This window comes from Carassius auratus, unplaced genomic scaffold, assembly GCF_003368295.1.
Source record: "Carassius auratus strain Wakin unplaced genomic scaffold, ASM336829v1 scaf_tig00024122, whole genome shotgun sequence".
In the NCBI taxonomy this organism is placed as follows: Eukaryota; Metazoa; Chordata; class Actinopteri; order Cypriniformes; family Cyprinidae; genus Carassius; species Carassius auratus.
This window is the reverse complement of record NW_020525318.1, coordinates 2,878-30,859: the sequence shown is the minus strand read 5'-3', so window position 1 is coordinate 30,859 and position 27,982 is coordinate 2,878. Positions and strand designations below refer to the sequence as shown.

At 40.2% G+C, this 27,982-nt stretch overlaps 2 protein-coding genes across 5 annotated transcripts; one reads left to right on the top strand and one right to left on the bottom strand.

The window, feature by feature from the left end:
• The first annotated feature begins 259 nt into the window (after positions 1–259).
• On the top strand, positions 260–27,982 carry LOC113078058 (rab11 family-interacting protein 5-like). 4 transcript variants are annotated; one of them, XM_026250337.1, is made up of 5 exons: positions 5,431–6,256; positions 20,889–21,400; positions 24,123–24,825; positions 25,221–25,243; positions 27,108–27,310. In XM_026250337.1, exons 1-5 carry the CDS (start codon positions 5,880–5,882, stop codon positions 27,167–27,169), a joined length of 1,677 nt encoding a protein of 558 aa, XP_026106122.1. In that variant the 5' UTR covers positions 5,431–5,879; the 3' UTR covers positions 27,170–27,310. The 4 variants fall into 4 exon arrangements, with proteins under 4 accessions (XP_026106121.1, XP_026106122.1, XP_026106120.1 ...); XM_026250336.1 differs by lacking the exons at positions 5,431–6,256; positions 25,221–25,243 and adding an exon at positions 260–544 and having other exon boundaries at positions 27,108–27,982; XM_026250335.1 differs by lacking the exons at positions 25,221–25,243; positions 27,108–27,310 and adding an exon at positions 27,339–27,982.
• Positions 10,289–17,325, bottom strand: LOC113078057 (uncharacterized). The gene is made up of 4 exons (XM_026250332.1): positions 17,142–17,325; positions 16,478–16,927; positions 10,757–15,019; positions 10,289–10,624 (listed from the first exon to the last, which is right to left on the bottom strand). The coding sequence occupies exons 2-3, from the start codon at positions 16,693–16,695 to the stop codon at positions 10,792–10,794; spliced, it is 4,446 nt and encodes a 1,481-aa protein (XP_026106117.1). The 5' UTR covers positions 16,696–16,927; positions 17,142–17,325; the 3' UTR covers positions 10,289–10,624; positions 10,757–10,791.

Here is a 27,982-nt window from a genome sequence, read left to right as displayed (position 1 = left end):
TATATATATATATATATAATGTGTGTGTATATATATATATATATATATATATATATATAATGTGTGTGTGTGTGTATATATATATATATATATATATATATATATATATATATATATATATATATATATATATATATATATATATAATGGTAGATTTATTTATATAATGGTAAATATATATTTTTAAGTTTAAGAGTTTAAGATCTGGGTAACGTGATCGCTTGCCTTGAGCTCATATGGGTTTCCTTTTTATCGGATGATTGACATGAGAGGTTGTGAAGTGCCGCTTGTTCCCACAAAACGCTTCCGCGCACAGTTTAGCGGATAATTAAATTCTAAATCGAGTTAAACCGCTCAAAGAATATATTGATGCCTCTAGTTTGTAAGTCGACACCTCGGGTAAAGCCCTAGGACACAGAAAAGCGCAGCGGGCGGCCAGCTGCGTCAAACAAGTGTGCGCTGATTGAACACCGAGCACGACGCCAGTCTGGTGCAGGACAAGGCCGCGAGACGCGTCTGCAGTCTCACGAGCTGTTTTGACAGGGTAAGATCCGTCTGACCGAGCGGAAACACCACATATTATCAGTCCACTTGTTTGAGAATATCAAAATTGGGTTTGTTCCCATAAGACCACCAGTCCAAACATAAATAGCAGACTCAGCAAAACAATGGGACACTTAAGCTTAACTTTCCTTCAGCTAAGTTTTTGCAGGCCTAACGTTACTTCTGAGGGAGGCTTTACTGTCTTCCACAAAATATTAAGGAGCACAACGGGTTTCAACAATGATGATAAGAAATGTTTATTTAGCAACAAATTAGAATATAAGAATGTTTTCTGAAGGATCATGTGAGGCATGAAATATTATGCTGAAAATTCGTATTTGCCAAACTACATTAAACTTCTATTTTGTTTGTTATAAATGCTCATATAGCTAATGGAAATAATCTGTGTGTGTGTGCAAGTTTATTTAAATATCTGATTGAGTGACAGGATGTGTGTTAGCCACAGCTGTTCAAGGCAGCTTGTTTAAAAGTAGATTGGGTCAGGTTGTATATGAGTTTAGATGAATGAGGAATTTCATTACGTAGAAGCTTCTCTGTGGTTCTGATCCCTGATTAAGGATCTAATTACACAGTTTAGACTGTAAGTGGTCTATTTGCACTTTGGTGCTGGAATAGAACCCTTTCCAGATTAGGATGTATGAGTGTAAGTGTGTGTGTGGTTGTGTGTTTCTCTTGGCCCAGATAGTGAGCTTATGAATGTCAGCTGCACCTCTGTGTCTCCACTGTCATTTAGCAAGCGCGCGCACAAGTGTTTAGTGAGTATGTTTGATCAAACTGAAGACAATACATGTGAGGGTTTTTTGTGGGCAGATAACTGTCTCTAGAAGCTTATAATATGTGATTGACATCTTACCTCTAAGAATAGAATAGTTAGTAGAAGTTAATTGGGTCTAAAGTAAGACATAGTCATTAGGGAGGCAGCTCTTTTTCTTCTTTTAATTGTCATTATGTGAATAAAAGCAAAGATTGAGAGATTACTGTGAAAATTATATTATATATGTTTTCTTATTTGCTTGTCATTTATTGTCTTGAACCATTTACATTAAAATTTTTGCATCAAAGACCCATAGCACCAAAGTATAAAAAATTTAAGTTTTAAATTTAGTTTTTCACCCCATACATTAGGCTGTGTTCTGTTTAAAAATATTGCTTTTCTGAGCAAACAATAATGACTGTCATATATTTTCACCATGATTTACAGAAAACTAAAATGCCATTCAGTGTAAAATAGATTAAAGGGATAGTTCATTCAAAAATGAAAATTCTGTCATTAAAGGGGGGGTGAAATGCTCGTTTTCACTCAATATCCTGTTAATCTTGAGTACCTATAGAGTAGTACTGCATCCTTCATAACTCCAAAAAGTCTTTAGTTTTATTATATTCATAAGAGAACCGATTTTTCCCGGAAAAACACAACCGGCTGGAGGCGTGACGTGTGGGCGGAGCTAAAGAATCACAAGCGCCAGTAGGCTTTTGCGTTGAGAGCATGTGGAAGCTGTGACATTACCCTGAGGGAAAAATCATCATCCAAAACAAACCATGGCTTACAGTCAGATTCAGCCGTTTATTTATGATCCAGAATCAGATCCCGGGGCTGAAACTGAACGAGAGCAGCAGCAGCAACGACTCGCTCTGAGCGGGGCTCGAACCCGGGTCTCCGATGGGAGGCGGACGCACTGACAAGGAGGCAGAGATATTTTAAGCAGTTTTACTCACCGCCTGCGGTTCCAACACACGATCGTGACCCTTTTTCGTTGGGATTGCATCATCCTTAAGAAATAAATGATTTGCAAATCCGGCGTCAAACTGGACCTTGTTTGTAAAACAAGCATCTTCGAAATGCAGGGAACAAACACAAACACTTGCACAACTCCGTTGATGCTCTGTAAAAATAAACTCCATCCACTGGTCCCTTAGTGGTGTTTTTTCTTTGGTAATCTGTGCAGGGTTGTCTTGCCCTGGCAACCAAAAACACACTCCTTTTGTGACATTTCGCGACGCTCTCGCTCTGATCAGTGATTGTCTGTGCTCAGCCTCTCAGTGCTCTGCTATACGGGATCGCGCGCTCTTCCGGCAGACGTGCCCTCAGGACCCATATAAAGAAATTCCGCTCCATCTAACGTCACATAGAGCCATACTGGAAAAAAACTTTCCGAAACTTGTGACAAACCGGAAGGAGTATTTTTGGAACAGAAATACTCCTTCAAACGTACAACTTAATTTTTGAAACTTTGTCCATGTTTAGCATGGGAATCCAACTCTTTAACAGTGTAAAAAACTCAGTATGCATGAAATTGCATTTCACCCCCCCTTTAATCCCCCTCATGTCATTCCAAATACAAGATACCTTCGTGCATCTTTGGAACAAAAGTTAAGATATTTTTGATGAAATCTGGGATCTCTCTGACCCTGCATAAACAGCAAGCAGAATGACATTTTCCCAGGCCCAGAAACGTGTTAAGTATATTGATAAAATAGTCCATGTAACATAAAGGGTTCAACTTCAGTTTTGAGAAGCTACCAGAATACTCGATTACGTTGATTATGTTCAGGGGAAAGCAGATATGGGTTGTGGTATTTTCCAAAATATCAGAAGATGGTAACTTAAAGAGAAGAATTGTTGGATAAATTGTTATTTTTGTTTTCTTTGGACAAAAAGCATTCTCAGTTAAGTCACTGTTGTGACACATGGACTGTTTTACTGATGTCCTACATTTCTGGACCTGGGAACATTACATTTGTATTGCTGTCTATGGGGGGTCAGAGAGCTCACAGATTTAGTCAAAAATATCTTAAGTTGTGTTCCTAAGATGAATAGAGGTCTTACACGTTTGGAACGATATGAGCTGAGTTATTACAGAATTTTCATTCTGGGGTGAATTATCACATTAAAGTATGTTGTTTATAGCTGTTGCGCTGAATGACGATGGAAAATGACTTCACCCTTATGTTCATGACATTTTCTCAAAAGTTATTTGAAAAAATTAAAGTAGAAACCTTACTTAGCATTTCTATGTATATAAAATAAGTTCTGTAAGTGTAATTTGAGGCAGAAACCAAAATGGTATGTCATGTCTTTTGACCCTTATGCATTTGGCAGCCTTTTATCCAAAGTGACTTTGCATTCACATTTTTACATTTTAACAGTTCTTGCATTTAGGAACCAAACCCATGACCTTCCAATAGTGTAATGTTCTACTATTTGAGCTACAGAAAATAAAAAGGTGAGAGAGAGTTGTCAAAGCTGTGGTTGATATGGCAGACCTCTCACCACACATCAGAGGCAGCTGCTATTTTAGTGCATTGCTTCAAACTCTTTACAGACTCATTGTGTCAGAGGCCCTGAATACTTCAGGTTATTGTTCATGACTGACTATTGAAAACCCCTTTTTGCTTTTGAATGAACCTTTTGCTGTAATGTCCAGTAAGTGCACATATAGAGCTAACTGGCAAAGGATATTTTCACAAACTCTGCCTACTAGTGCTCCGACAATGTAACCTTAGTACAAATATCATGCTACTTCTGTTTACACATTGTGTGAATATCATCTATCACTGTACTTACTATAAACATTATTCAGTTTGCGGCTTTTTTTTAGTGTAAACTGATCCTATCACTATTTACACTTTTTCTTTCTTTTTTTTTATAATTTCAAATAAAATGTGGAAATTGTTTTGCATTCTTAGAAAAGTCTAAAAATAGGACCCAGTGTGTTGATATGAAAGATTTTTTTTTTTACAGGTATTTTGTGCAAATTTCCTGGCAGACCTTTACCAGTACTTTTTCTGTTTTTCTACATATTTGTTTTTATTTTAGTGTGTGGTGTCCTTATTGTAAATAGTAAAATATGGCAGCATAAGAAAATTAACTATGTGGATAGAAGTATCATCAATAACATATATTGCCATTATCTATTTGGGGTCTGATTTAAAAAATGTCTGGTCATAAATGTACAGTTTACCATTATATCTCATATTAGGCATTAAATGTAAAAAGAGTCTTGGTGAAAGCCTCACAAAATACATTTTTAAATGGGCAATCTCTTGGGTATCCTTGATGCTGCAAATCAGGACCCCAACAGGAAGTAAGACATTTTCAAGCTTGTAAGCTAGGGAGAAAGAGTGTGTTAGAAACTGTTTTAAAACTGCTGAATGCAATGTCCTGCATAGTGACAATCTGTGGTTATGATACAGTACACTCCATCTAAAACTACCTTGAAGTTTTTTTTATCAGAATTGATTAAATGAAGTGTCTAAAAAAGTATTGCCTATATACCTATATGTAAAGATAAATCCAAAATCTCAGTTGTGCCAAACCTATAAAAAAAGAGAAAAGTTTTCCAGTGTCAGCTACCTATAGTTATAGTCATAGCTAGCAAAGCATTAACGCTCTCATTTTAGCTCAAGCAATCACTTCCTATTTACTATTCCATGTCTAGTGGATTATTTTCCATCTTTTAAGCTTTGAGAGAGAGAAAAAAAGTATGACATTTGACAAGATGAAAGCCCTTGGATTTGTTGTGATAAATGTACAAAGTGGATTTGTATTACAGATTTATTTATAAATTATGCACACTGTTGATGAATTCAAATGATACATACATTGGAATGCTTTATCTTCTTAACATAATTTAACATCAAATACAGTTTTCAACATGACAAACACTTTTTCCTTAAAGACGTTTAAATGCTTTTGACTAATTTGCACCGAATTTATGAATTTTTGCCCGCACTGAGAACTATTAAAAATTCATTAAATTTAATGGTTTTCAGTGTGGGCCAAAAAAGACAAGTCTGTGAAGTTCTGAGGACAACACGAGGGTTAAACCCTGCCCTGTACCAGTCTCTTCGCTATTTAACTTCCGCGCATCACCGTATCTGCAACATTATGTCATCACAAGGCAGTATTCGGGTTCTCACACCGGTAACTGGAGCACGGTGCAAGTTTAGCCTTTATCATAAGAGGTCCGACAACGAACGACTTTAAGACTTTTTTCTTAAATGCACACGAAAGCGTGTGTATTTTAGAGCAACACGAATGCAGTATGATGTAGTCCGGGTACCGCTTCGAGTCACTTCCTTGTCCTGCGGAGAGGAGAAAGCAGTGACGTCGGTGGACCGGTCTGCGCTCTGCAAGGCGGCTGTAACGTTACCGCCGCAGAGAGAAACGACCCACGCCGGCGCGCGAACACCGACGTCTCGCGCGTGCCGAGATGTTTTGCCGTGGACCCCGACGATAGGCTGGCGGTTACTAGGCGACGCTCGACCGGGAGACAGCCGTTAACAGCTGCCGCACTATCGGTGCACCGGTGACCATGTCCTTGGTGAAGAATGACGAGGAGCAGCGATGGGTGCCGACCCACGTGCAGGTAACTGTGCTACGGGCCCGAGGGCTGCGCGCGAAGGGTAAACACGGCACCAGCGACGTTTACACCATCATCCAGCTGGGCAAAGAGAAATACTCCACCTGTGTGATGGAGAAGACCACGGACCCGGAATGGGGCGAGGAGTGCTCTTTCGAGCTGCAGCCGGGGGTCCTGGAGGGGGGAGGGCGAGACGCGATCCCACCCGGTGCTGGCGACCTGACCCTCACCGTGATGCACCGAGCTCTCATAGGACTGGATGTGTTTCTGGGCCAGGCTGTCATACCTCTGGATGAAGCATTTCAGGAACGGAAATACATGAGAAATGAGTAAGTTTGTGTTTGCTGTTTTGTTTTAGTCGTTGTTGTTGTTGTTGTTATTATTAGTGTCAGTCTGAAGAAGCAGTTGTGCTGCTTTAAACTCTGGATACTGGAATGAGAATTAATATTGTGCCATCAGACTAGTCGGATATGTCTTACTCAGTGCTGCAATCTGTTCCTCTGCAGTCACACCCTCTTAAATTGTCTTGGATGTTGACGGGGAAAGTAAGGGGATTTTTCTTGTGTTTCCCATATCTGTTTGTTGGGCCTCTCAGTGATGCACAATGCACATCTTTCTCATCAAACACCCCTGAGCTCATTATTAGAGGCTCCTCCAAGATCTGAAATGGGTGTGTCCCATCTGGGAGACATCCAAAATGTGTGCTGGGGGGACTCCTGTATCTGTGATGATGGTTTACACTCTTCATATCTGTCTGATTTCGGTACCGGAAGTTGCTGACAAAGTGTGGAATGTGCCAATGTTTTTTGCAGATTTTCTCTGTAACCTTTCTGATTATGTAAGACACAAGAACGAAAATTAAGGCGTGGATCATGTGCTTTCTCTTTAAATGTAAATTTCTTTGTGCTTCACCAACACAGTTGCAGTTCACAGATATTTTACAGTGACATTTGGCTAACTTATATGAATTGATACCATCTTATTCATAGGTTTTAATTGTGCAGTCTGCCATAGTGACGGTGATGTTTAGGGGTGGATTTCATACTAACACTTTTTCTCAAAAATTGCATGTTTTCACTTACAATATCGCTATCTTGTAAAATAGCTACGCTTTCTTGTGAAATGAGGTTGACTTCATAGTTCCACCAATTAAGATCCATGACAAAATTAAAGCATATACAAATAGGGAGTCCAAAACAACTCTTCTTTAGGCTATACTATAATCCTGGTAACTCAAAGATGGTTTAAACAGATGTTTAATAATAAAATAAAAGCACAGCACTGTTAAATTGCATTACCACTCCACCAAAAATAGTTGGGCAGTTGGCATGATTTGACAGCAGTGTCACTGCATTGTGATGTGTGACTCTGTATAGCATTACAATCCATTTGAAAATCCTTTTTTTTACACCGGAAAAAAGTAATTACTTAAAATGCAGGGCTATTTAAATACATTATTAAAGGAAAAAAATGGCTTTAAAAATGGCCTAAATAAATGGTGACCAGAACCTATAGACGTACAATTTTGTTTTTGAATAAAAATTTAATTACCATGTTATTTATCGTCTACCTATCTGCAGGTTTGCTGTCATACCTGTTGGCCATTCATATTAAGATATTGTTCTCTAGAATTAGCAAATAGTTTTTGAGTGACACCAGAAGCAGCTGTGGTGCTAGATATCAGAAGCTCAGAATAGCTCAAGATGGACCTTTTGATCAGACTGGTGGAGTTAGACAACTTCATTTCTCGTTCATCCTGAGGAGAAAGAAAACTTTTTTTTTTTTTTTTTATCTGTGTAATTGTAGCATGCAAAGTGTTTCAAGATGTATTTTAGTAGACTGTTTATGTGTCTTATTCTGTGCAAATACATTTAAAATACATTATTCTCTGTATATGTCCCACTTCCTGTAACAGGCAAGCAAATACAATTTTTGTGTGTCTGTGTTATAGAGAGGCTCTTTAGTGCTGCTCTCTAGCTTTTCTGGTATCATGTCTGTAGAGATTAAACTGGACTTAATGTTGAACTTCTGTGTAGAAGTTCCTGTTTTATGTGACAAGTGAGACTGACAAATCAAGAGTAAGTAATGTGACACAATTACAATTATTTTGCAACCTACATAATCTAGCCAAATAGAGGCATGCACTACTACCAGGCAGTAAATGGTAGCGCAAAATAAGACTAATTCAACTTGTACTATCAAATTTTAAGATAAATCACTATAAATAAATTAAACTGTTTTCCTCTTTGTGTACACCAGTAATCCATTGCACCATTTGTTCTTAAAGTAATAGTTCACCCAAAAATACAAATGTGCTGAAAAGTTTGAAGATATTGTAGACAAATTTGTTTAATCATCAGAATAGATTTGGAGAAATGTATCATTTATTACAAACCCAAGCTGCTAATTGATGGACTGGACACTTGTGGGTTACTTGTGATTTGTTATGTTTTTATCAGCTGTTTGGTCTCTCATTTTGACGGGCTGGTCCTCTCTTGTCCTTCACTTTCGTAACTCCTCTTTCATCCTTCCAGAGCTCCTCCATGGGACTCGAGACTGGTAAAGAAAATAAAGATTTGAAGATTATTTAATTCTTTTTATGAATTACAATCTCCATTTGACACAAACCCAAAGTTATACATAGAAAAATACTTTAGCCTAGCACAAAACTGATTGTTTCTCTGGGTCCCATCCGTCTCAGGTAGTCCCTCATTGACCCTGAAGGTTTGTTATTTGCTGAAAGTGTTGCTCACTTCTTGGTACCTGGTGATTTCCAGATTGCGTGTTGGTATATCCCCTTGTTTGCGTAGGTGGGGTGAATCGGGTAGACAGATGAATCATGTAGTTAGTGTGTGGGTTGGCAAATTACCATTGTAAGACATAATAAATAGGTCACTCTTGACTCTGCACTTCATGATTATAGCATTAAGTCAGATGGGAAACTCAGATATTCTATACCTGGCACGAAATGTGTGTTTGATCTATTTACGGCATTGTTCAAAAGAACCACACTGTGAAAGTGCCCGTTCTGCGAGATGCTGAGCAATACAGCCCACATCTAACCTGCAGCTCACCTCGCATAGAGATGAAATGATTGTAATGCAGAATCTGGGCTATTTAGATTGATGCTGGAACTAGTGGGTGTTTTAAGCTCATTGGTTCAGTGTGGTGATTATAAAAGGTGCTACAAAGAAGACAAACAGTGAACGTGAAAATGACTCATTTGACTTGCTGACTACTTGCTTTGGAATCTTAAGCTCTTCAAAGACACAGAAAGTCGCTTTTGCATGGTACGTTTTTCCGAGTTGAAACAATATTCAGTTATTGATTTCTAGTTTACCAAGTTCATGTTTCTTTTCTGTTTCTTTGTGGACTAGGAATTGTTTGAGCACGCCATTGTACATAACATACTGCTAAAATGCATGTGATTTACCTCCTATAATTCAGCATCTGCAGACAAGGCATTTTGCCTCAAAGATGGAACATGTTACTCAAGATATTTAGACCTTAGAGGTTGTTTAGAAACATCATGTAGCATTAATCTTAAGATTATTTTTATTCAGTATCATATTTGATACATCAGACTTTTTATCAGACTATATACCATGATTTAATGAGAATATGGGGTTTGAGGGGGAAAAAAGGCCTCTGTTTTATTTAGTAGCTAAAACTTGGCAAAAATAAGCAATGCTGTACAGTCGCTGATATTTACATCCAAAAAGTAAGATGAAATTCTGATCAATTTAATGTAACTCAAGGAGGTCTTTATAACAACATAACAGTCTGCTTATGCATAAAAATATTAGTTGTCATTATGTATCTCCCAAATGTATTTCTTAATACAGTAATATTTAATGCTTATATTCATCATGTTGTATCGTTGGAGACCAAGCATAATGCAATATTTGATACCCACATTTTAACAAGATTAATATATATATATATATATATATATATATATATATATATATATAAAATATGGAAATTGACAATCATATTGCTTCAATCCAGTTAAAGCTTATCTTGAAACATAAGTTTTCCATATTTACTTTAAGTCAATTAAAGATTTAACAGCAAAAAGTCACATGTACCACAGCCTGAAGGTGAACGGTTTCAAAATGACATAAAAAAGCCTTTTACATGCTAAATCGTGTAAACTATTAGATTATGATAATAGAATGTATATAGTAAGTTGTCTACAATGGTTTGTTCAAAGTTTTGATCATGGCGATCATTTAGGCCTTCTTGCACAAGAGTGTCCTATTGGCATATTTTGAGTGTGGGCATAAAAGTATTTGTCATGGACTACGCTCCATTCAGCTTAAACACTCCCAAGAAAACTCCAGGACACAGATGATTAATCTCCATAAAATTTACTGGGAATATTGTGAAACTGTAATACAATGCAAATGAGATGTATATTAATATTAGATCCAAATACAGAGAAAACAGAACGGATTATCTACACAGCGGTGATGTATATGATAAACAAAATCGAGCTAGTAAACAATCAGCAGTAATAACATAAAGCAAACTTAGCCTTCTCAATAGTCTCACAAAGATAAAAATAGACATTATCCTAATATTGCATGATAAGAAATACTCACAGACGTTGCTTTAGCAAAGGGAAAGGAAAAACGCGATCGCTGGAGAAACAGGTGACTGAGAGAGATTGCAGGCTGTTGCGATTGACTATCGCATAGCGATCAACTTCCTGATTCGTGACGTGCGCAGTAGCGCGTCACTACAGTTACAAAGATAAACATATTACACTACATTGTTAAAACCCAAAACAAAGCCTTTTATTATTATTTTCCTTTAAGTGGCATGACACTCCCCACCTGGGGTCTTTGAAGAGCCCACATCAATTGACAGAATCAGACTTTGGAGAAAGAAGCAAAACTACTTCTGTAACAGGCCGAGAAAAGGCCTTTCTGGCTCCATCTTTAACAATTTCCACTTGAACTTTCCGGACTAATCCATCCTCTTCTGGAAAGGTTTTCGTGATGAGACCGACCGGCCATTGATTTCTCTTAGCTTGATTGTCTTTCAAGAGAACCACATCTCCTTCTTGAAGGTTCGGCCTCTTTCCTTGCCACTTGTACCGAAGCTGTAATGTTTTGAGGTATTCATGTTTCCATTTGTTCCAAAACATGTCTGCTAGGCTCTGAACTTGTTTCCATTGTACTCTGATGAGATGCGCTTCTTGAAAGCTTCCTGATGGAGGAGGAGGCGCAGAGCCTAGCTTGAGAGTTAGGAGCATCGCTGGGGTGAGGATGAGAGGCGATTCCGGATCTGACGAGACTGGAATGAGTGGTCTGGCATTCATGATCGCTGTTACTTCGGCCATGAGGGTTGTCAGGACTTCATGTGAAAGATGAGACCTTTTCTGCTCAAGCAACATGCAATCCAGAATACGACGGGCAATGCCGATCATCCGTTCCCAAGCCCCACCCATGTGAGATGCGTGGGGTGGGTTGAATACCCAGGTGCAGTTCTGGGTGTTCAAGTACTCCTCTACTCGTTTGAAACCAGGATTCGACAGGTCCATTTCTAATTCACGAGAAGCGCCGATGAAGTTAGTTCCGCAGTCGGAACGTATCTGCTTTGCGGGGCCCCTGATAGCAAAGAATCTCCTCAAGGCATTGATAAAACTGCTGGTACTCATGGCTTCAATCACCTCGATGTGAACTGCCCTCGAACACATACAAGAGAACATCACAGCCCATCGTTTAGAGTTGAAGACTCCTCCTCTTGTACGACGTGAAACGATCTCCCAGGGTCCAAAAACGTTGACACCTACATAAGTGAAAGGAGGTGCTACTTGTACCCGTTCTGCTGGCAGAGCTGCCATCTGCTGATGTTCCATTTTGCCTCTCAGTTTCCTACAAGTGACGCATTTGTGAAGTAAACTACTAATGCAGCGTTTAGCTCCCACTAGCCAAAATCCTGCTGTTCGAATGGCACCTTCGGTCAGATGTCTTCCCTGGTGTTTCACTGCGTCGTGATAGTGAGACACAATCAGAGTAGCTAGATGATGCCGGCCAGGAATGATGATGGGATGAACCTCATCCATACTCAGATCCGATTGCTCAATTCGACCTCCTACTCTAAGAAGTTGGTTTTGGTCTAAGATGGGGTGCAACTTCCAAAGGCTGCTATTTGGTGGAAGGTTGGATCCTGAGTTAATACACTTAAGCTCCTCTGAATAGTACTCGTTCTGGACACTCTTCACAATACACACTTTGGCTTTCAACAATTCTTCCTCTGTAGGTCGACAGACATGCCACCCTTGACATTCATCCTGGATAGAGTGAGCGAAGGAACGAGCCACATGAATGAGGCGAGCTACGGCTGTAAGGAGAGTGCTGAACTTGGAGAAGCGTTCAAAGCGTTGTGGATGTATCACATCTTTAGTAACACGAGTGAAGCTTGCCACCACCTGGGGACGCACTTCAGAGTCAGCGTCAGGGTCGATAAGGTCGTAAGCTTCTTGAATCTCAGGTGAATGCAAAGACGCATCATGAAGAAAGGCTGGACCTTTGAGCCAAGTTGTGCTGCTAAGCAAGTCTGAAGTCACAGTTCTTGATCCAATGTCGGCTGGGTTGAGGTGTGTTGGGACGTACTTCCAAAGGCCAGAACAAGGTGACTGACGGATTCTTTGGATCCTGTTGTGTACGTAGACATAGAATCTTCTCGACTGGTTCTGGATGTATCCCAATACAACCTTGCTATCTGTGTAGTAGACGATGTTGTCAAACATAGTGTCCATCTCTGAAACTATCATCTCAGCGATCTCGATGGCGAGTACAGCCGCACAAAGCTCAAGCCTTGGAATGGTTAGATCGGGCTGAGGTGCCAACTTTGCTTTCCCGAAGACAAAGCCAATCTCAGTCTGTTCCTGGTGGCTTGTCACTTTGATGTAGGCTACGGCTGCTATTGCCTTTACCGATGCATCTGCAAAGACATAAAGCTCTCTTCTTAGAGCACCTGCAGTGGAGAATGACGTATAAGGACGTGGTATCTGGAGTCCCTCCAGATCTTGGAGCGATCGTTTCCATCTAGTCCATTCAGTCTCCATGTCTTTGGGAAGAGGTGTGTCCCAATCCTCTGCTTGCTTAGTTAGCTCTCTGAGTATCAGTCTTCCATGGACCGTGATGGGTGCGAGGAATCCTAGAGGATCGTAGAGGCTGTTCACAGTCGAAAGCACTCCTCTACGAGTGAATGGCCTCTGGTCATCTTCGATTCGAAACATGAATGTATCTGTGCGCATGTTCCAGAGCAATCCAAGGCTACGTTGTATTGGCAAATCATCAACGAAAAGATCTAAGCTGTTGATGTCCTTGGTGCGATCTTCAAATGGAAATGCTTCGATAACTGCCATTCGGTTTGAAGCAATTTTGTGTAGCCTGAGGTTAGAAGTTGCAAGCATCTTCTGTGCTCGCCCTAGGACGCTGACGGCCTCTTCCTCTGTGCTGAAGGACTTCAGAGCATCGTCAACATAGAACTCGCGTTCGATGAATCTTCTTGCATCACTACCATAGTCTGCTTCTGCTTTCTTAGCTGCCCGTCGCAGACCATACACTGCAACGGCAGGCGAGGGACTATTCCCAAAAAGGTGCACCCGCATTCTGTAATCAATGATGTCGGAGGTAGGGTCATTGTCCCTGTACCACAGAAAGCGAAGAAAGTCACGATGGTCTTCCTTGACTACAAAGCAGTGGAACATCTGCTCGATGTCGGCAGTGATCGCCACCTGTTCCTTCCTGAACCTCATAAGGACACCTAACAGGCTATTATTAAGGTTGGGACCAGTTAGCAAGACATCGTTGAGCGACACTCCTTCACATGATGCACTACTGTCGAAGACCACACGAATCCTATCTGGTTTCCTTGGATGATACACACCAAACAGGGGTAAGTACCAACACTCTTGTCCAGGCTGTACTGGTGGAGCAACTTCAGCGTGTGCCTTCTTGAACATCTTCTCCATAAACTCTAGGAAATCGGCTTTCATCTGTGGTCGTTTGTCCAGTGAGCGCTGGAGCGAGACAAAACGGTCAAAAACCTGCTTCCTGTTGTTGGGCAGCCGCTGTCTCGGCAACCGAAAGGGTAAAGGTGCGACCCAACTTCCAGAACTGTCCTGAAAACACTCGGCTTCCATTATCTTCAGAAACTCTAGATCCTCCATGGATGCAGCGAGTCTATGATCATCGGGAGAACGAGCGAAGACAGTTTGCCCTAAGCAGTCTCCACTGAGCGTCATGGAACCACTGATGGAGATTGGTGCTGAATGATGCTGAGGTCTAAACGCTTGCTCAAATACCTCTTTTATTTTGATCTGGTTGTTACATGGTTGGAGATAGCTCGTACGGCCGTTCTCGAAAATGGCTGTTTTGTAGCTTCTCACCTCTTGTGTTCTGTGAGCACCTCCAAGGCACACATCACCAATGATGACCCATCCTAGATCAAGCCTTTGCGCAAACGGTGCATCACCTGGGCCGCTAATCTGTTCTCGGACCTTGTGTACTTGTAAGATGTCTCTCCCCAGTAAGAGGAGAATTTTGGCGTCCGGATCTAAAGGCGGAATCTTATCAGCGATACGCTTTAGGTGGGCTTGATGGTAGGCTGCTTCCGGCGTAGGAATCTCAGTGCGAACGTTAGGGATTTGGTTGCACTCCAGGAGTGTAGGTAAACGAATGCCAATTTTCTTGTCCACCGACTCCACAGTATAACCACTGGCTCTCCTTCCCGCTGTCTCTGAACACCCTGCACAGGTCTTGAGGGTGTATGAGTAGGAATTTCCAGAGATCTTAAAAATCTCAAAGAACTCCGACCGTGCTAGGGAGCGATTGCTCTGTTCGTCTAGTATGGCGTACATTCTCTTAGACTCGTTCTTGCAGCCATTGGGGAACACATTAACAAGGCAGATCTTAGCACATGTCCTAGCGCTCAATCCTTCACCACATACTTGAGTGCACGTCGACTTAACCTCTCTGATTTCTGCTTTGTCCTCCTCCCCACCATCCTCTGAAGTGGAAGGGAATGCCTTAGATTTCCAGGTAGGTGAGTAGGGGTGAAGTGCTGTCACATGAGCCACACTCCCACACTCTGTACATTTTATTTCAGCAGTGCAGTCCTTTGCTATGTGGTCTGTGGAGGAGCAACAGCGAAAGCAGATATGATGCTCTTTCAAAAGATGTTTACGATCATTTATGCTCTTCTCGCGAAAGCCTCTGCACTTCCTCAGAGGATGAGGCTTCTTGTGCAGGGGGCAGTGTTTGTTGGGATCAATACGTTCTGTACTTTCTCCATATTCTGCCTTAGAAACCCCTGAGACCTGCGTCTTGTGAACGTATACTGGTGTCTTAGTAGGTTTCTCCCATTTACTCTTTCTCTCCACTGTGGCTTCCGTGAAGAAGTTAAAACTTGGGTCAGTGCGAGCCCTTGCCTCCATGGTGATGAAGTCTACAAACACGGAGAAAGGTGGAAAACTAACCAAATGTTCTTGTTTGTATTTTGCTCCAAGGTAAAGCCACTTTTCTTGCATGTTGTATGGTAGTTTCTCGATAATAGGCCTAATACCTCTGGAGGTATCCAAATACGATAAGCCTGCAAGATAGTTATCTTCTTTGGCTGCTTGAAGCTCCGATAACAGGTCGGCTAGATCCCTGAGTCCTCGTGGATCCTTCATCGTAACCTTCGGGAAGTTTTCTAGCTTGTTGAACAAAGCCTGCTCGACGGCCTCTGGTGATCCATATACTTTGTCAAGGCGTTCCCATGCCATGCGCAATCCAATGACTGGATCCTTAATGTTGACAGTTTTAATTCTTCTTACTTGCTCTGTTGACTCTTTTCCTAGATACCTGGTGAGGAGGTCAAGTTCTCCTGCAGCCGACAGGTCTAGATCGGTTATAGCATTCAGGAACGATGTTTTCCAGGCCCAATAGTTAATTGGCTGATCGTCATATGCGGATAAACCTGAAGTCACCAGGCTGCTACGAGCTAGGTATTTGATGAGATCTCCAGTGGAAGTAGAATGATCATAGCTAGCTTCATAAGGTGTCTTGTGAACATGTGCGCGCGCAGGAGGGGAGGGATCCGATTTGACGTTCTGTTGCAAGCGACTTTCATCACGCTGAAGAACTGAGAAAGTGTTAAACGCTGGATTGTAGCTTTGTTGTAGCGGCACTCCACTGGTCTGAGGAGCTTGATAAACTTGATGTGGCATAGTGTCTGCAGAAGCAGCAGCTTGATTTTGACTCGTGCTGAGTGGGTGAGGCGTTGAGATGATTGCATCATTAGTTTGAGAATGTGGAGGATGCAGCGTTGGTGAAGTATAGTCACTACCTCTTCTTACCGATAAACCTTTGCTGCATAGGCTGGCTTGTGCTGACACATAAGCGGCGACTCGCTGGTCTTTGACCGATTGAGGAACCTGGCTGCTAGCCTTACTGCATACTTCAAAACCCATATCTTGTAATCCGGCAACAAGAGCATTTGCCTCTGCTATGGCAGCATCCTTTTCTTTCTCCTCATTTAATGCATCAAGATTGGCTTGAACACGAGCTTGCTCTACTTTAAGTTCGATTTCTTTCTGCGTGTGTGCTGCTCTAGCTTGCGCTGCTTCCGCCTTTGCCTTTGCCATGGCGACAGCCATACTAATCTTCGAGCTGGACGATGTACCAGATGCACGACTGCTTCTTGAACGCACAGTCTCTGACTGGATATCTTCATTGCCTTTTTTACTGTTGCTTCGTTGTGACATCGTGACTCACTCCGGTGTCAATAACATGAGAAGCACACTGTAATGCTGTAGCGTTGGCCACTTCTCTTGGCATTAAATTGCTCCGTGAAAAAGCGATCCTTGTGTCCCTCATTAGCTGTGTCGCCGTCTTTTCACTGTCATGGACTACGCTCCATTCAGCTTAAACACTCCCAAGAAAACTCCAGGACACAGATGATTAATCTCCATAAAATTTACTGGGAATATTGTGAAACTGTAATACAATGCAAATGAGATGTATATTAATATTAGATCCAAATACAGAGAAAACAGAACGGATTATCTACACAGCGGTGATGTATATGATAAACAAAATCGAGCTAGTAAACAATCAGCAGTAATAACATAAAGCAAACTTAGCCTTCTCAATAGTCTCACAAAGATAAAAATAGACATTATCCTAATATTGCATGATAAGAAATACTCACAGACGTTGCTTTAGCAAAGGGAAAGGAAAAACGCGATCGCTGGAGAAACAGGTGACTGAGAGAGATTGCAGGCTGTTGCGATTGACTATCGCATAGCGATCAACTTCCTGATTCGTGACGTGCGCAGTAGCGCGTCACTACAGTTACAAAGATAAACATATTACACTACATTGTTAAAACCCAAAACAAAGCCTTTTATTATTATTTTCCTTTAAGTGGCATGACAGTATTCATCACTTGTGAATAAATTGGTCAATGGAACTATACATGAATTTAAGAAAATTACAGAGAAATATCTAGCTTTTAAAGACTAAAGTTAAATGACATCAACAGTGATTAGACAAGACATTCAAAGGATGAGAAGTGAAGGTACTTAATTATGCTTGCACGTCTAGAATTGACGAGGGTGTTCATTTTTGGATGAAGTGACTTTGCGCTGTGTTCAGGGCTGTAGATGAACCACCTGGAAGGAGAATGTTTGATTTCCTGTGAGAGATTGTGATGATGCTGCTGGTGATCCTTGATACTTTGCCAAGAAGCTCACAAGGCTGATGTATTTTTCTGTTTGTGTATGCATGAAAATCTTTGTTTCCCAGATGCACTGATTGCTTTTTAATCTGATTTTGGACATATACTATCTCCATTTGAACCTATAGTCCAAGCAAAACTGAAGTAATACCTGTTCAACAATCCTATAGTTTTGTCTGCATATTAAACTTGAACAGGAGAAACTATTTTAATGGTAAAAATTAATTTATCCACCTTTACTAATTGCAATATTAAACAACATATCCCAGTGTCGCATCAATGTGATGCTACCATAGCAAAAAATCTGGAATAATGCCAAATGTGTTTATTAGTAAATGTGAATAATTAATAGACATTCCTGTGTGGGTGGATCTGCATATCTGTTCATCTGTTAATTGGTTAATTGTTTTCTTTTAATGTGTTGTCAAAGGGCCGTTTAAACAGCCAAGTTTCTAACGATAAGAAAATAGCATTATTAGTGTGTGTGTATGTGTGTGTGTCTTGCTGTCGTGTGAAGTGTCTAGAAAAGCAATAATGCTGATGGAAGAAAGCTGACCTTCTTGTCCCAGCTCTGCCTTTGTCAGCATGTGTGAGTTTGTCTGTGTAGCTATTTCTGTGTGTTTACATGAAGCTGAGTATCAGGAAATCCTATATTTAATTTAGCAGTAAGCTCATTTGCATTGCGATCTAAGTTCAAACATAATGTTGGTGTATTTGTGTTTGAAAATGTATGTGTGAATGTAGAGGAGAGGGCACCTGGCAAACCCAACAGCATCAGATCAATAAATCTATCCTTGAGCCTTCACTGACTGCTAGAAATATAAAGGTTCACTCACAATTCCTCCAATCCAAAGGGCAGAGACAAAAAATGCACATATATCTTTGTAATAACTGAAAAATGGCTGGTATTAAAATTCTGTGCAATTTGTCTCAAATAAAACACCTTAAGAAATCTAAATGTTAAATTGATAGTCTCCCCATCGTTTCAAACATGAATATATATTTTGAAGATACGTGAAGATGATATATTTTTAGTGTGTAGGCCTGTGTTATTTTTTCTATATAGTCTAGTCAGTGTTGTTTGTTAGGTTTGAGCATTTTGAGATTTTAAGGAATTTCATTTTATATTTGATTATCTTATTACATTTTTAGTTTACTCGCCTGACTGATATACTATTTTACACACACACACACACACACACACACACACACACATATATATACATATATATATATATATATATATATATATATATATATAGATTCCAATCAGCTTATCTTTGTAAAATGGCACAGCTTCTTAAATCTTAGCTTCTTAATCAGTCAGTCAAGCATTATATTATGGTTTTAAGCACTATTTAATGGTGGTTGTATTTTACTGGTGGTGATTAAGATATTTTTGGTCATTTGGTCATTTTCTGTAGAAAAAAAAAATTTAATAGATCATATTAATTATTATTAAAAGATAATATAACTACTAAGGCCGGAAAAATCCAATTTGAATGTGTCTAAAATAGCAAAGAGACATTTAATTAATTATTAATAGATTGGTGTTTTATGTGTCACTGCAAAGATGTAGTTGACGATGGGGTAGGGCTGTGCAAAAAATCGAATGCGATTTTCATGCACATCTCATCTGTAAAAATGCTCCTTTAATTGGAAGTATTATCTCCAGCACGTGTGTTCAGATCATGGTTGCCAGGTTTTCACAACAAATCCTGCCCTGTTGCTTCTCAAAACTAGTCCAAAACTTATAGCGATTCCAGGAGGTTCCCAGATAAATAAAAAAAAATGCTTCCCGGGGTTAAAATATACATTTTGTTTTTTGGCATGGCTGTCTTGGTAAAATTCGCATTTTAGGGGCTAAATATCACGTTATTGGTATTGTGGTTGCTTCCAACCACGGACATGAAAAACAAACACAGACTTTGCAACACTGGTTCAGGTGAAACACTGCGGCAGTTCCTACACGGAGCCGTAGTCTACCGACGACTAACACAAAATCGCTTTCAAAATCAACAAAGAATCGCCACCTATTTTACGTGCTGGGAAATATACTTCTAATTACAGGAGCGTCTTTACTGATGAGATGTGCATGAAAATCGCATTCCATTTTTTGCACAGCCCTACGATGGGGACTCGCCATGAACACCAGAGAGAAATGCACATTTCGTATGGATTACATATTCAGAGAGTTTATTTATTTTGGTTTTTAATATTTTCGTTTAAAAGTAGACATTTCAAGCTTTCTATAATAGCCTATATTTCTCAAATCTGTGAGGCACAAGCTGAGTTTCGGCACCTTCCAGTTCACGTGCAATGCAAGTGATCGTGTCAGCGCCTTATTACATTGTCTGCTATATATTTGCTTCTTATTTATTAAATACAGGCAATTGGTTGATAAAACACTGATCAAAATTAAGATACAATTTATACAAAATTAAAATATTTTAAAGAGACTACATAAAACATTTTTATGAAGTGATCAATGTTTTACCCATGTCTCCAGACATATTGCACATCTCATGATGTATCATATCTTTCTCATGCTGCATTCTCACTTTCATAATCAACATTGATTAAATTAAAAACAATGACGTCACATATTTTCCAACCCGGCCCTCAGCCCTGTTGCAACCGTCGTTGTTTAGGTACCTTAAACGCACACGTACAGTCTCTGAGTCATTGCTGCAACCAGGAGATGAAGAGAGCTGAGATCCACATCACCTAGCACATCTTCGTCTCTGCCACCCCAGGGTGGCAACTGATGAGAAACAAGTCCCCACAAATTTAAAAACTAAAATAAATACTGAATGCTGATTTAAGAAACATCTTATTGAATGTGTGTTGATTGTGTTGTTTGGATTGTAGAACTATGCAGTTATTGCCTTTAATTTGACATGGTTACAGTTCATCTTTTCATTTAAGGCCAGTTCTATGTAGTTTCAACCCAATTAAAAAACAAAAGATAAATGCTGATATCTGTACCATCTATCTGTATTAAATGTAGGCTACTTACTGTGCAGTTTCTGCTGTTAATTTCAGATGGTTACGGTTATTGTTTTCATTGATTAGGATTGGAGCTAAACTCTGCAGGACACCAGCCCTCCAAGGCCAAGTTTAGTGACCCCTGCTATAAAGAGTTAGATGATGTAGTTCCGCTTGCATTCATCGGTGTATCCCTTTAACACAGTTTTCTTAAATCATTATTGTTCATAGGTGGTACCGGCTGCATTCTAAAACTGGCAAAAAGGAGAAAGAACGAGGGGAGCTTCAGTTGACCGTACAGTTCACTCGGCACAACCTGACGGCCAGCATGTACGACCTTTCCATGAAAGACAAACCTCGTTCTGCTTTCGATAAGCTCAGAGAACGCATGAGAGCTAAGAAGCGCTCTATCGAAGAAGATTCCTCTTCTGCCATTGTCTCTGGTGGATACGGAGCACTGGCACACATGCGGGGGCGCCTGCCGAGTGATGGGGGCGGTGAGGAAGACTATGAGGATGATGAAGGAGGGGAGGCCCGCAGGAGTAAGATGAGAAGTTTTTTCCTGCGTGGGAGGTTAAGGAAGTCTTCAGACACGCGTTCAAGCACGTCACTGGGCTCCGAGAGCAGCGAGTCTTCATCGCGGGGCGGCAGCCTCAGCCCGACAGCAGGTATCAGTGTGGTGGTCTCAGATCTGTCCAACTCTCCGAGTAACAGCAGCAACCTGACTACAGACAACAGTCCAGGTATGCACAGCAAAATCTGGGTGTTATACTTTTTAAATAGTATTTTTTAAATATATTTTTTAAATATATATTCCAGGTTCAGTACAAGTTCAACTCAATTGATAAAAACTGAATTTCCAACTGCTTTTCTTTTAAACGATCTATAAATAAATGATGATTAAAAAAAAAACTTAAATCTGGGTTAGAGTGAGGTTTTTGCAATGGAGATGAATGGGGTCAATCTATAAACATTAGAATACTTTCTATTTCAGTAGTTGAGGAACAAAACAAAATTTATGTTAACGTGATTTTAGTGTGGAAAAAACTGCTCATTAACCTGTTCAGTCTTTTCACTTTGCTGTCATGACTATGTAATGTTGTAAATCCTAAAGCGGTGAAATAAAAAAAAAAGTTATTTTAAACGGTTTTACAGCTCAACTAATACACCTATTAAAGTGCCCAAAAAATGCTTATTCAAGTTGATAATTTTATTTTTTGGAGTGTTAAAATTTAGACTGATCCCTCATAAAAAAAAAAAAAAATATAATAAAAAAAAAAATTAAAGTTACAGTGAAGATTCATTATTATGTCTCAAGTCTTGCTGACTGAGATTATGGGTTTACTCTCACTAGCCAGTTTGAACCGTGCCCGAGTGCATCTGACCACCAAAGCGCGCTTCGTTTGACTAGTGTGAGTGCTCCGAACTGTGCCCGGGCGCGGCTCAATTAGCCGGACCTGGCCCGCTTGGAAGAGGTGGGCCAGGGCACGGTTCAGTTGGACTCGGGCGCGGTTCGCATGCAGTGTGAGCGCTAACAGTGCTGGAGCATGGAAAAGGACGCATTGCATCACGGTTTTGCGACGCTCCAAAACCAACATGGCAGGGAAAGGGTCGCTTTGGTCTACGGCAGAGGTGCAAAATGCATAAAAACGAAAAACTGCAAAGTCCTTGCTGCACTTCAGCTGGTACCTTACAAACATCCTCATACGAGCAGCACAATTACGTGAGAATGTTCGCGCCACTAAGGCGACACATCTGTTTAACAACAGGCTGTGAGAGAGCTGTGGACCAAACGACACAAAATTATCCACAAAGAAAACAGAGAGCGATTGGCTCCATTGTGTTCAGAGAGCGCCGCTCTTCCTGTTTATCCTGAAACCGTCGCACCATAATGACGTAAGAGTGCTCCGGCACGAATGCTGAAACCCTATATGTGAGTGCAGGCCAGAGGGGGAGTGGGGAGGGGGGACAATCGTACTCGGGCCCGGTTCATGGCAACCGTGCCTAGTGTGAGTACACCCTAAATGGGTGGTTGATTGCGGTTTCATTTTTTTACGTTATTTAGTATGTAATGCTGCTGCAAATATCTGCAAAGCTACAAGGCTGAAAGTTGCAAATGGAGATATTTTAAAATTATGGCAGTTTCATGCTGACAAAAATGGCTCATAGGGTCTACAAGGAGTTACTTTTGTGACATCACAAACCCTGATAAACCCCACCCCCAGGAACATGCAACAAAGGAGCGAGGCCATGTTGTGCTGTTTTAGAGAAGAGGAAGAGTTGTTACCATGTCGTCAAATCTAGGGGTGCACGAAAATCTCTATTCATGTATGAATCGTGATTGACTTCTAACGATTCTAAAGGATTCACAAGTTCCAAAATCAAAAGCAGAGGTTCTTAATCCTGTTCCATGGATGGATATTTTTCACATAGCTATAAGAAGTTTTAAACATTTAAGTTCATGCGGTTGCTGTGTTGTATTAAAACTTTAATCAGGATAAAACCATTTACAGTATTAAAAGCTAAGAGAAGCATTAGCATTTACAAATAACAGCGAATCACAAAGTATGAGACAACAACAAACAATAAACACACCATTAAGAGCCATGTGCTTGCACATGTTCTTGTGTGATCATCTTCACGTCTCAACCTGGCTCAAATTGATAAACAATAATGATGATGCCATTGCTTACACAACATAACTGGATCGCATGCCGCTGAGGCGAGGGGTGTGACGTTTAGAGATGCACTGGCGATTTAGCGAATCACAACACACTGGGCAAGCTAACCAATCTGAGCACATCACATATTTTTGAGGGAGAGGCTTCATGAAAACAGGAAATCATCTCAGTGTTTATTGTAGAAAACAGTGTAATAATAATAGTGCTGTAATAATAGTGCTTTTTCTTTTTTATATAACTCGACCTTTTGGTGAAACTATGTACTTCTCTTTGGTGATGTATTGGATCTCGTTATTTAGTCTTCTTAAACTACACCCCTTTTTTACAAGTTAAAATTCAGATCCATCTAATCAACAACTGGTGAGAAACAAGTCCCCACACTAAATTTTTTTTTCCTTCATTATAGTTTATTTCACTCAGTTATATGTCAAAAATGGAAGACAAAATGTAGGTCTCACTTTAATGTATTAGGTGGCTGTAACTAATTATGTTCTTTTTAAATTAAAAATTTGATACATTGCACTTATTGTGAACATGCATGTTTTTACGTTAAACTTAATACCTGGATGTAATTACATGTAATTAATTTCTGAAATTACATTTGATTACACTGTTGACCCACCCTTAAACCTACCATTACCACCAAGCCTGTCCCTTACCCGTATCCTGCCTCAATAGCAGCAAAAGTGTTTTGCAAGACAATATGAACACATGATTTAATAAAGTTCATCGTAGTTAAGGCCACCTAATATAAAGTGGGACTAAAGTCTGTTGTTTCTTTCAGAACACACAGTGGCTCCCTCACCACAGGTGTCTCCTGTCAGACATGTGATGTTTGACATCAACTTACCAGTGCCTCATTCTGTGACGTCAGAGAACGACACCCCTATTCTGCTTCCTTCAGTCTGGGTGAATGGGAATCCAGTTGAAACGTCTCCTCTTACTCACCACCCACCATCACTCGTACTTCAGCAAGCTCAACCAGAGTCAAGCAAACCAGTAACTCAGTCAGGTCAATCACAGGCAACCACGCTGCCAGCCAAGCCTCAGACAACCCAGCTCCCAAAGTCCCAGTCAAAGCCAAGGCCCGAGCCCCTGCTCCCAGCCCTGGGGGTGCTTCAGAAGGGCTCTCTCTCCCTCTCGCTGCAGAACCTCTCTCACCGTGGGGAAGACAAGCAGGGCGGCAGCCCTGTGGACGGCCGTCGCTGGTCCTTCGATAAACCTGGAGAGGAAGAAAAAGCAGCCATTGTAGCAGCATTAGAGCAAGCTGGAAGACTTACAGATGAGGTTGAGCTGGAAACAGTGATACCTGCTGGAGAGACAGAGACTCAGAGCAAGAAAAGGAGGGGCCTGTTCTTACATGGGAAAGGTGATTCGGCTGGGAAAGGACCAATCGTGAGCAAAGAGGAAGCAGAACGTGCTCAACCACTTATAGAAGTCAAACATAAAGGATGGTTCAGCTCCAAGGACTCACACAGTAAACCCAGGTAAACTTATCTTTGCTGATTTTATGATAGAAATGCTAAATAGAAGCGTGTGTGTGTGTGTATTTGTGGTTCATTGAGAGTAAAAAATTGACATGCAGCCATAGATCTAGTTTCAACATCTGCATTGCAGAGGGAGGCGTTGCCTGGAAACCTGAACTCTTGAGTTGTTTCCTTTTAACTTTCTCTTCCTTTCTCTCTGTCTCTTCACACTTGTTCTCCCTCAATACCAAGATGAGATTTTTCCATTTTCATCGGCAAGTGCTATTTTTCACTGCAGACAGATGGATTTGAATGTGTGTGGGAGTGTTTGTGTTCGCTATGAATGGGAGGAGTCACTCAGTTGAATTCTGTCACTGACCTAAACCAGTATAACTGCATTCTTGTTTCTGTTGTAGGTGTGTATGCCGTCCATTGTTTGGTAAATATTTTATTTTTTCATGGGTGTTGGTAGATCACACTCTGTTCCATTTTTTCAGAGCTTTGGTTTGGGTTTTTGTAAAGTAGGGAACGCCTCTACAGGCTGCGTCAGTTGATACGTGCACGCACATGAGAATAAACATACATAACCCTCTAGGATTTTGCAACTTCATCAATTGCATGTTAACTGGGAGAGCTTACAGTTAGGTCACATCTTCAATTTTTCATCAAAAAGGTAAACATGAAGGGGAAAATTAAATCTGTGAATTCCAGGTGTATCAAATTAATCTTATGTTGAAGTTTCCTGCTGATGTCTTGGAGCAAATTCCACAGTGAGCATCACTGTTGTACTCACTCTGCAGGGAACTTGAAGTGAGATTTCTCAGAAGAAAGCAGCATTACTGCTCATATCTGCATATATGGTCCATGTGCGAAGACGTTACAGACATTTTATTTATTTAAAATCCTTTTAGACAACTTTTGCTTCCAGTATTGACCTTTTGTTTCTTTAGTTTTGAAATTAGTAAAACCTCAAGACTTGCAAAGTTCTTGGCTCTTTTTGGCACTATTTAGTTGCTTACATTTGTTTCTAAGGACCCTACAAAATGCACCATATTGGTGTCTGTCAAAAATGCAAAAATACCTTTTGGAATTTGCTTCTTGATAACTTTAAAATTAAATGCTTAGACCAGGATTTATGGTAGGATATCACAGCAAAACAAAAACATTCTGGAAATAGCAATTATTTGTGTCCCGCTTACAATCCTAAAGGAAGTGAGATAAATGTGTATAAACAAATAGACCAAAGAGAATATTATCTATACTGATCAAGTTATTATTCACCCATAAAATGTCCCATAACAGGCTAAATCTTTGACTAATGACCTATTAAATGGATACATATTAAGCCTTGACCTAACATAAAAACAGTTTTATTTTGACAATCACCATTTACAATGCCGTTTAGCTCACAACTATTGTTAAACTTTTCCCAAGCAACTGCCTTCTAGCATGATTTTATTATCCCTGTGACATCCAGTTCAAATGAATTCATAAAAATGTCACTGAAGTTCAGCTACTGGAACATGTCAAATAACCCAACCAATCACATGCTCTTCTGTTTACTCGCTTGAAGCAAAAAGTGATTTTGTTTGTGAACTTAACTATATGGACATAGATGTGACTCTGTAGAAGTCTATCTTGTTTGCTCGGTCTTTCTTTTTCTTCCTCTCACCTCTACCTCCGATACAGTTGGGTGATTGTTATGACCTTTCAAACTCAGCATTTCAATGTTTCTCAGAGTAAAGCAGGTTTAGCCAGACACTGTGTTCAAAATATTATCTTACATCATACTGTCTGCCTTCCACATGACGAGGCACTACTGCAGTGGTATTTCTTTGAACAGCAAAAGATAAGGTAGACAACATTTATTTAACTGAATTATACTGAGAAGTTATCATATGATCTATGTTTGTCATTGCACTCTGGGGAATTTACATGATCCTAGTGTGCTCTGATTTTATACTGCATATTTCACCATAAATGTCATCAATATATCACATATACATAAATAAAAAAGCATACTTTCCATAGTATGTATGCTTCTGAATATGATAGTATAGTATTTTGAGCACAACATGTCCTCTAATTAGAGGTTTCTTAATTGTCCTTCATTCATTCATTCATTCTTTCTTTTTTATTTTTTTGGTGTTGGAAATTAGTCTCTCTTGTCTGAAGAATTTCACATTTTGGACGGTGAAGGTCACTGGTCTGCTTATGGCCATCAATGTTTCTCGCCATTATTATGGGTTTAATGGAGGCCACGGTCACTAATGGTGTGTACTTTATATACTTTCCTTTCACAGCCCGCTGGTGTCTCCTCAGTCAGACTCAAGTGCCAGTACAATCTGTCCCATTGTACCCTTGACCTTTAATGACCCTTCACAGAGTATGGCTGACAAAAACTCTAATCACTTCACTTCTCCCACACCCCTTTTTGACGCCAATCCGTTCCTCCCACACACACAGCAGAATCCATTCATTCAGGAGCTTCATTCTGTTGCTTCTTTAACTCCTGATGTGCCCTCTCTCTTTAGCTCAACCCAAACGCAGTCTGATGGTAATGCCGCCCCAGATTTGCTAAGGACTGCAAACCAAAAAGGACCTTCCCAAATGGATATCTCATTTGATCCTTTAATTTCTCAGTTCAAGGGGCCGACAGAAAAGGATGACTTTGAACATTTAGCTAAGGACAGATTGAAGTCAGAGGAGGTGAATGAAACAATGAATTTGGTTACACTCCCTGCTCTCTTCATAGAAACAAATAATCAAGAGCCCTCTGGTGCATTGGGTGGTTTAAAGTCTGATACAAACTACCCAACTGTTTTAGGACAAACTGCTTCAGCAAGTAATGCAGAGACATTTAAGGAAACTTCTTCTTACACGCCTCAAGTTTCAGGAAGTGATGTTAATTATATTATCTCTAGTTCTAACAAGCCTGACCCCACTGCTAATGGGGCGCATGTCTTCCTAGAATTTGATCTCAATTCATCTGAAATTTCCTTGCCTGAAAATTCCAGTTTAGAGTTTTCTGAACTGAATACACTTGCATGCCCTTATCCTGCACTGTCACCTACCTCCAAGAATGAAGACGGTGCCGATGACACAACTCTTGATGACCACCCAAAAAACCAAAAAAGATGTCTCACAGTCATCAGTATCAAAAACAGACACTGTTGAA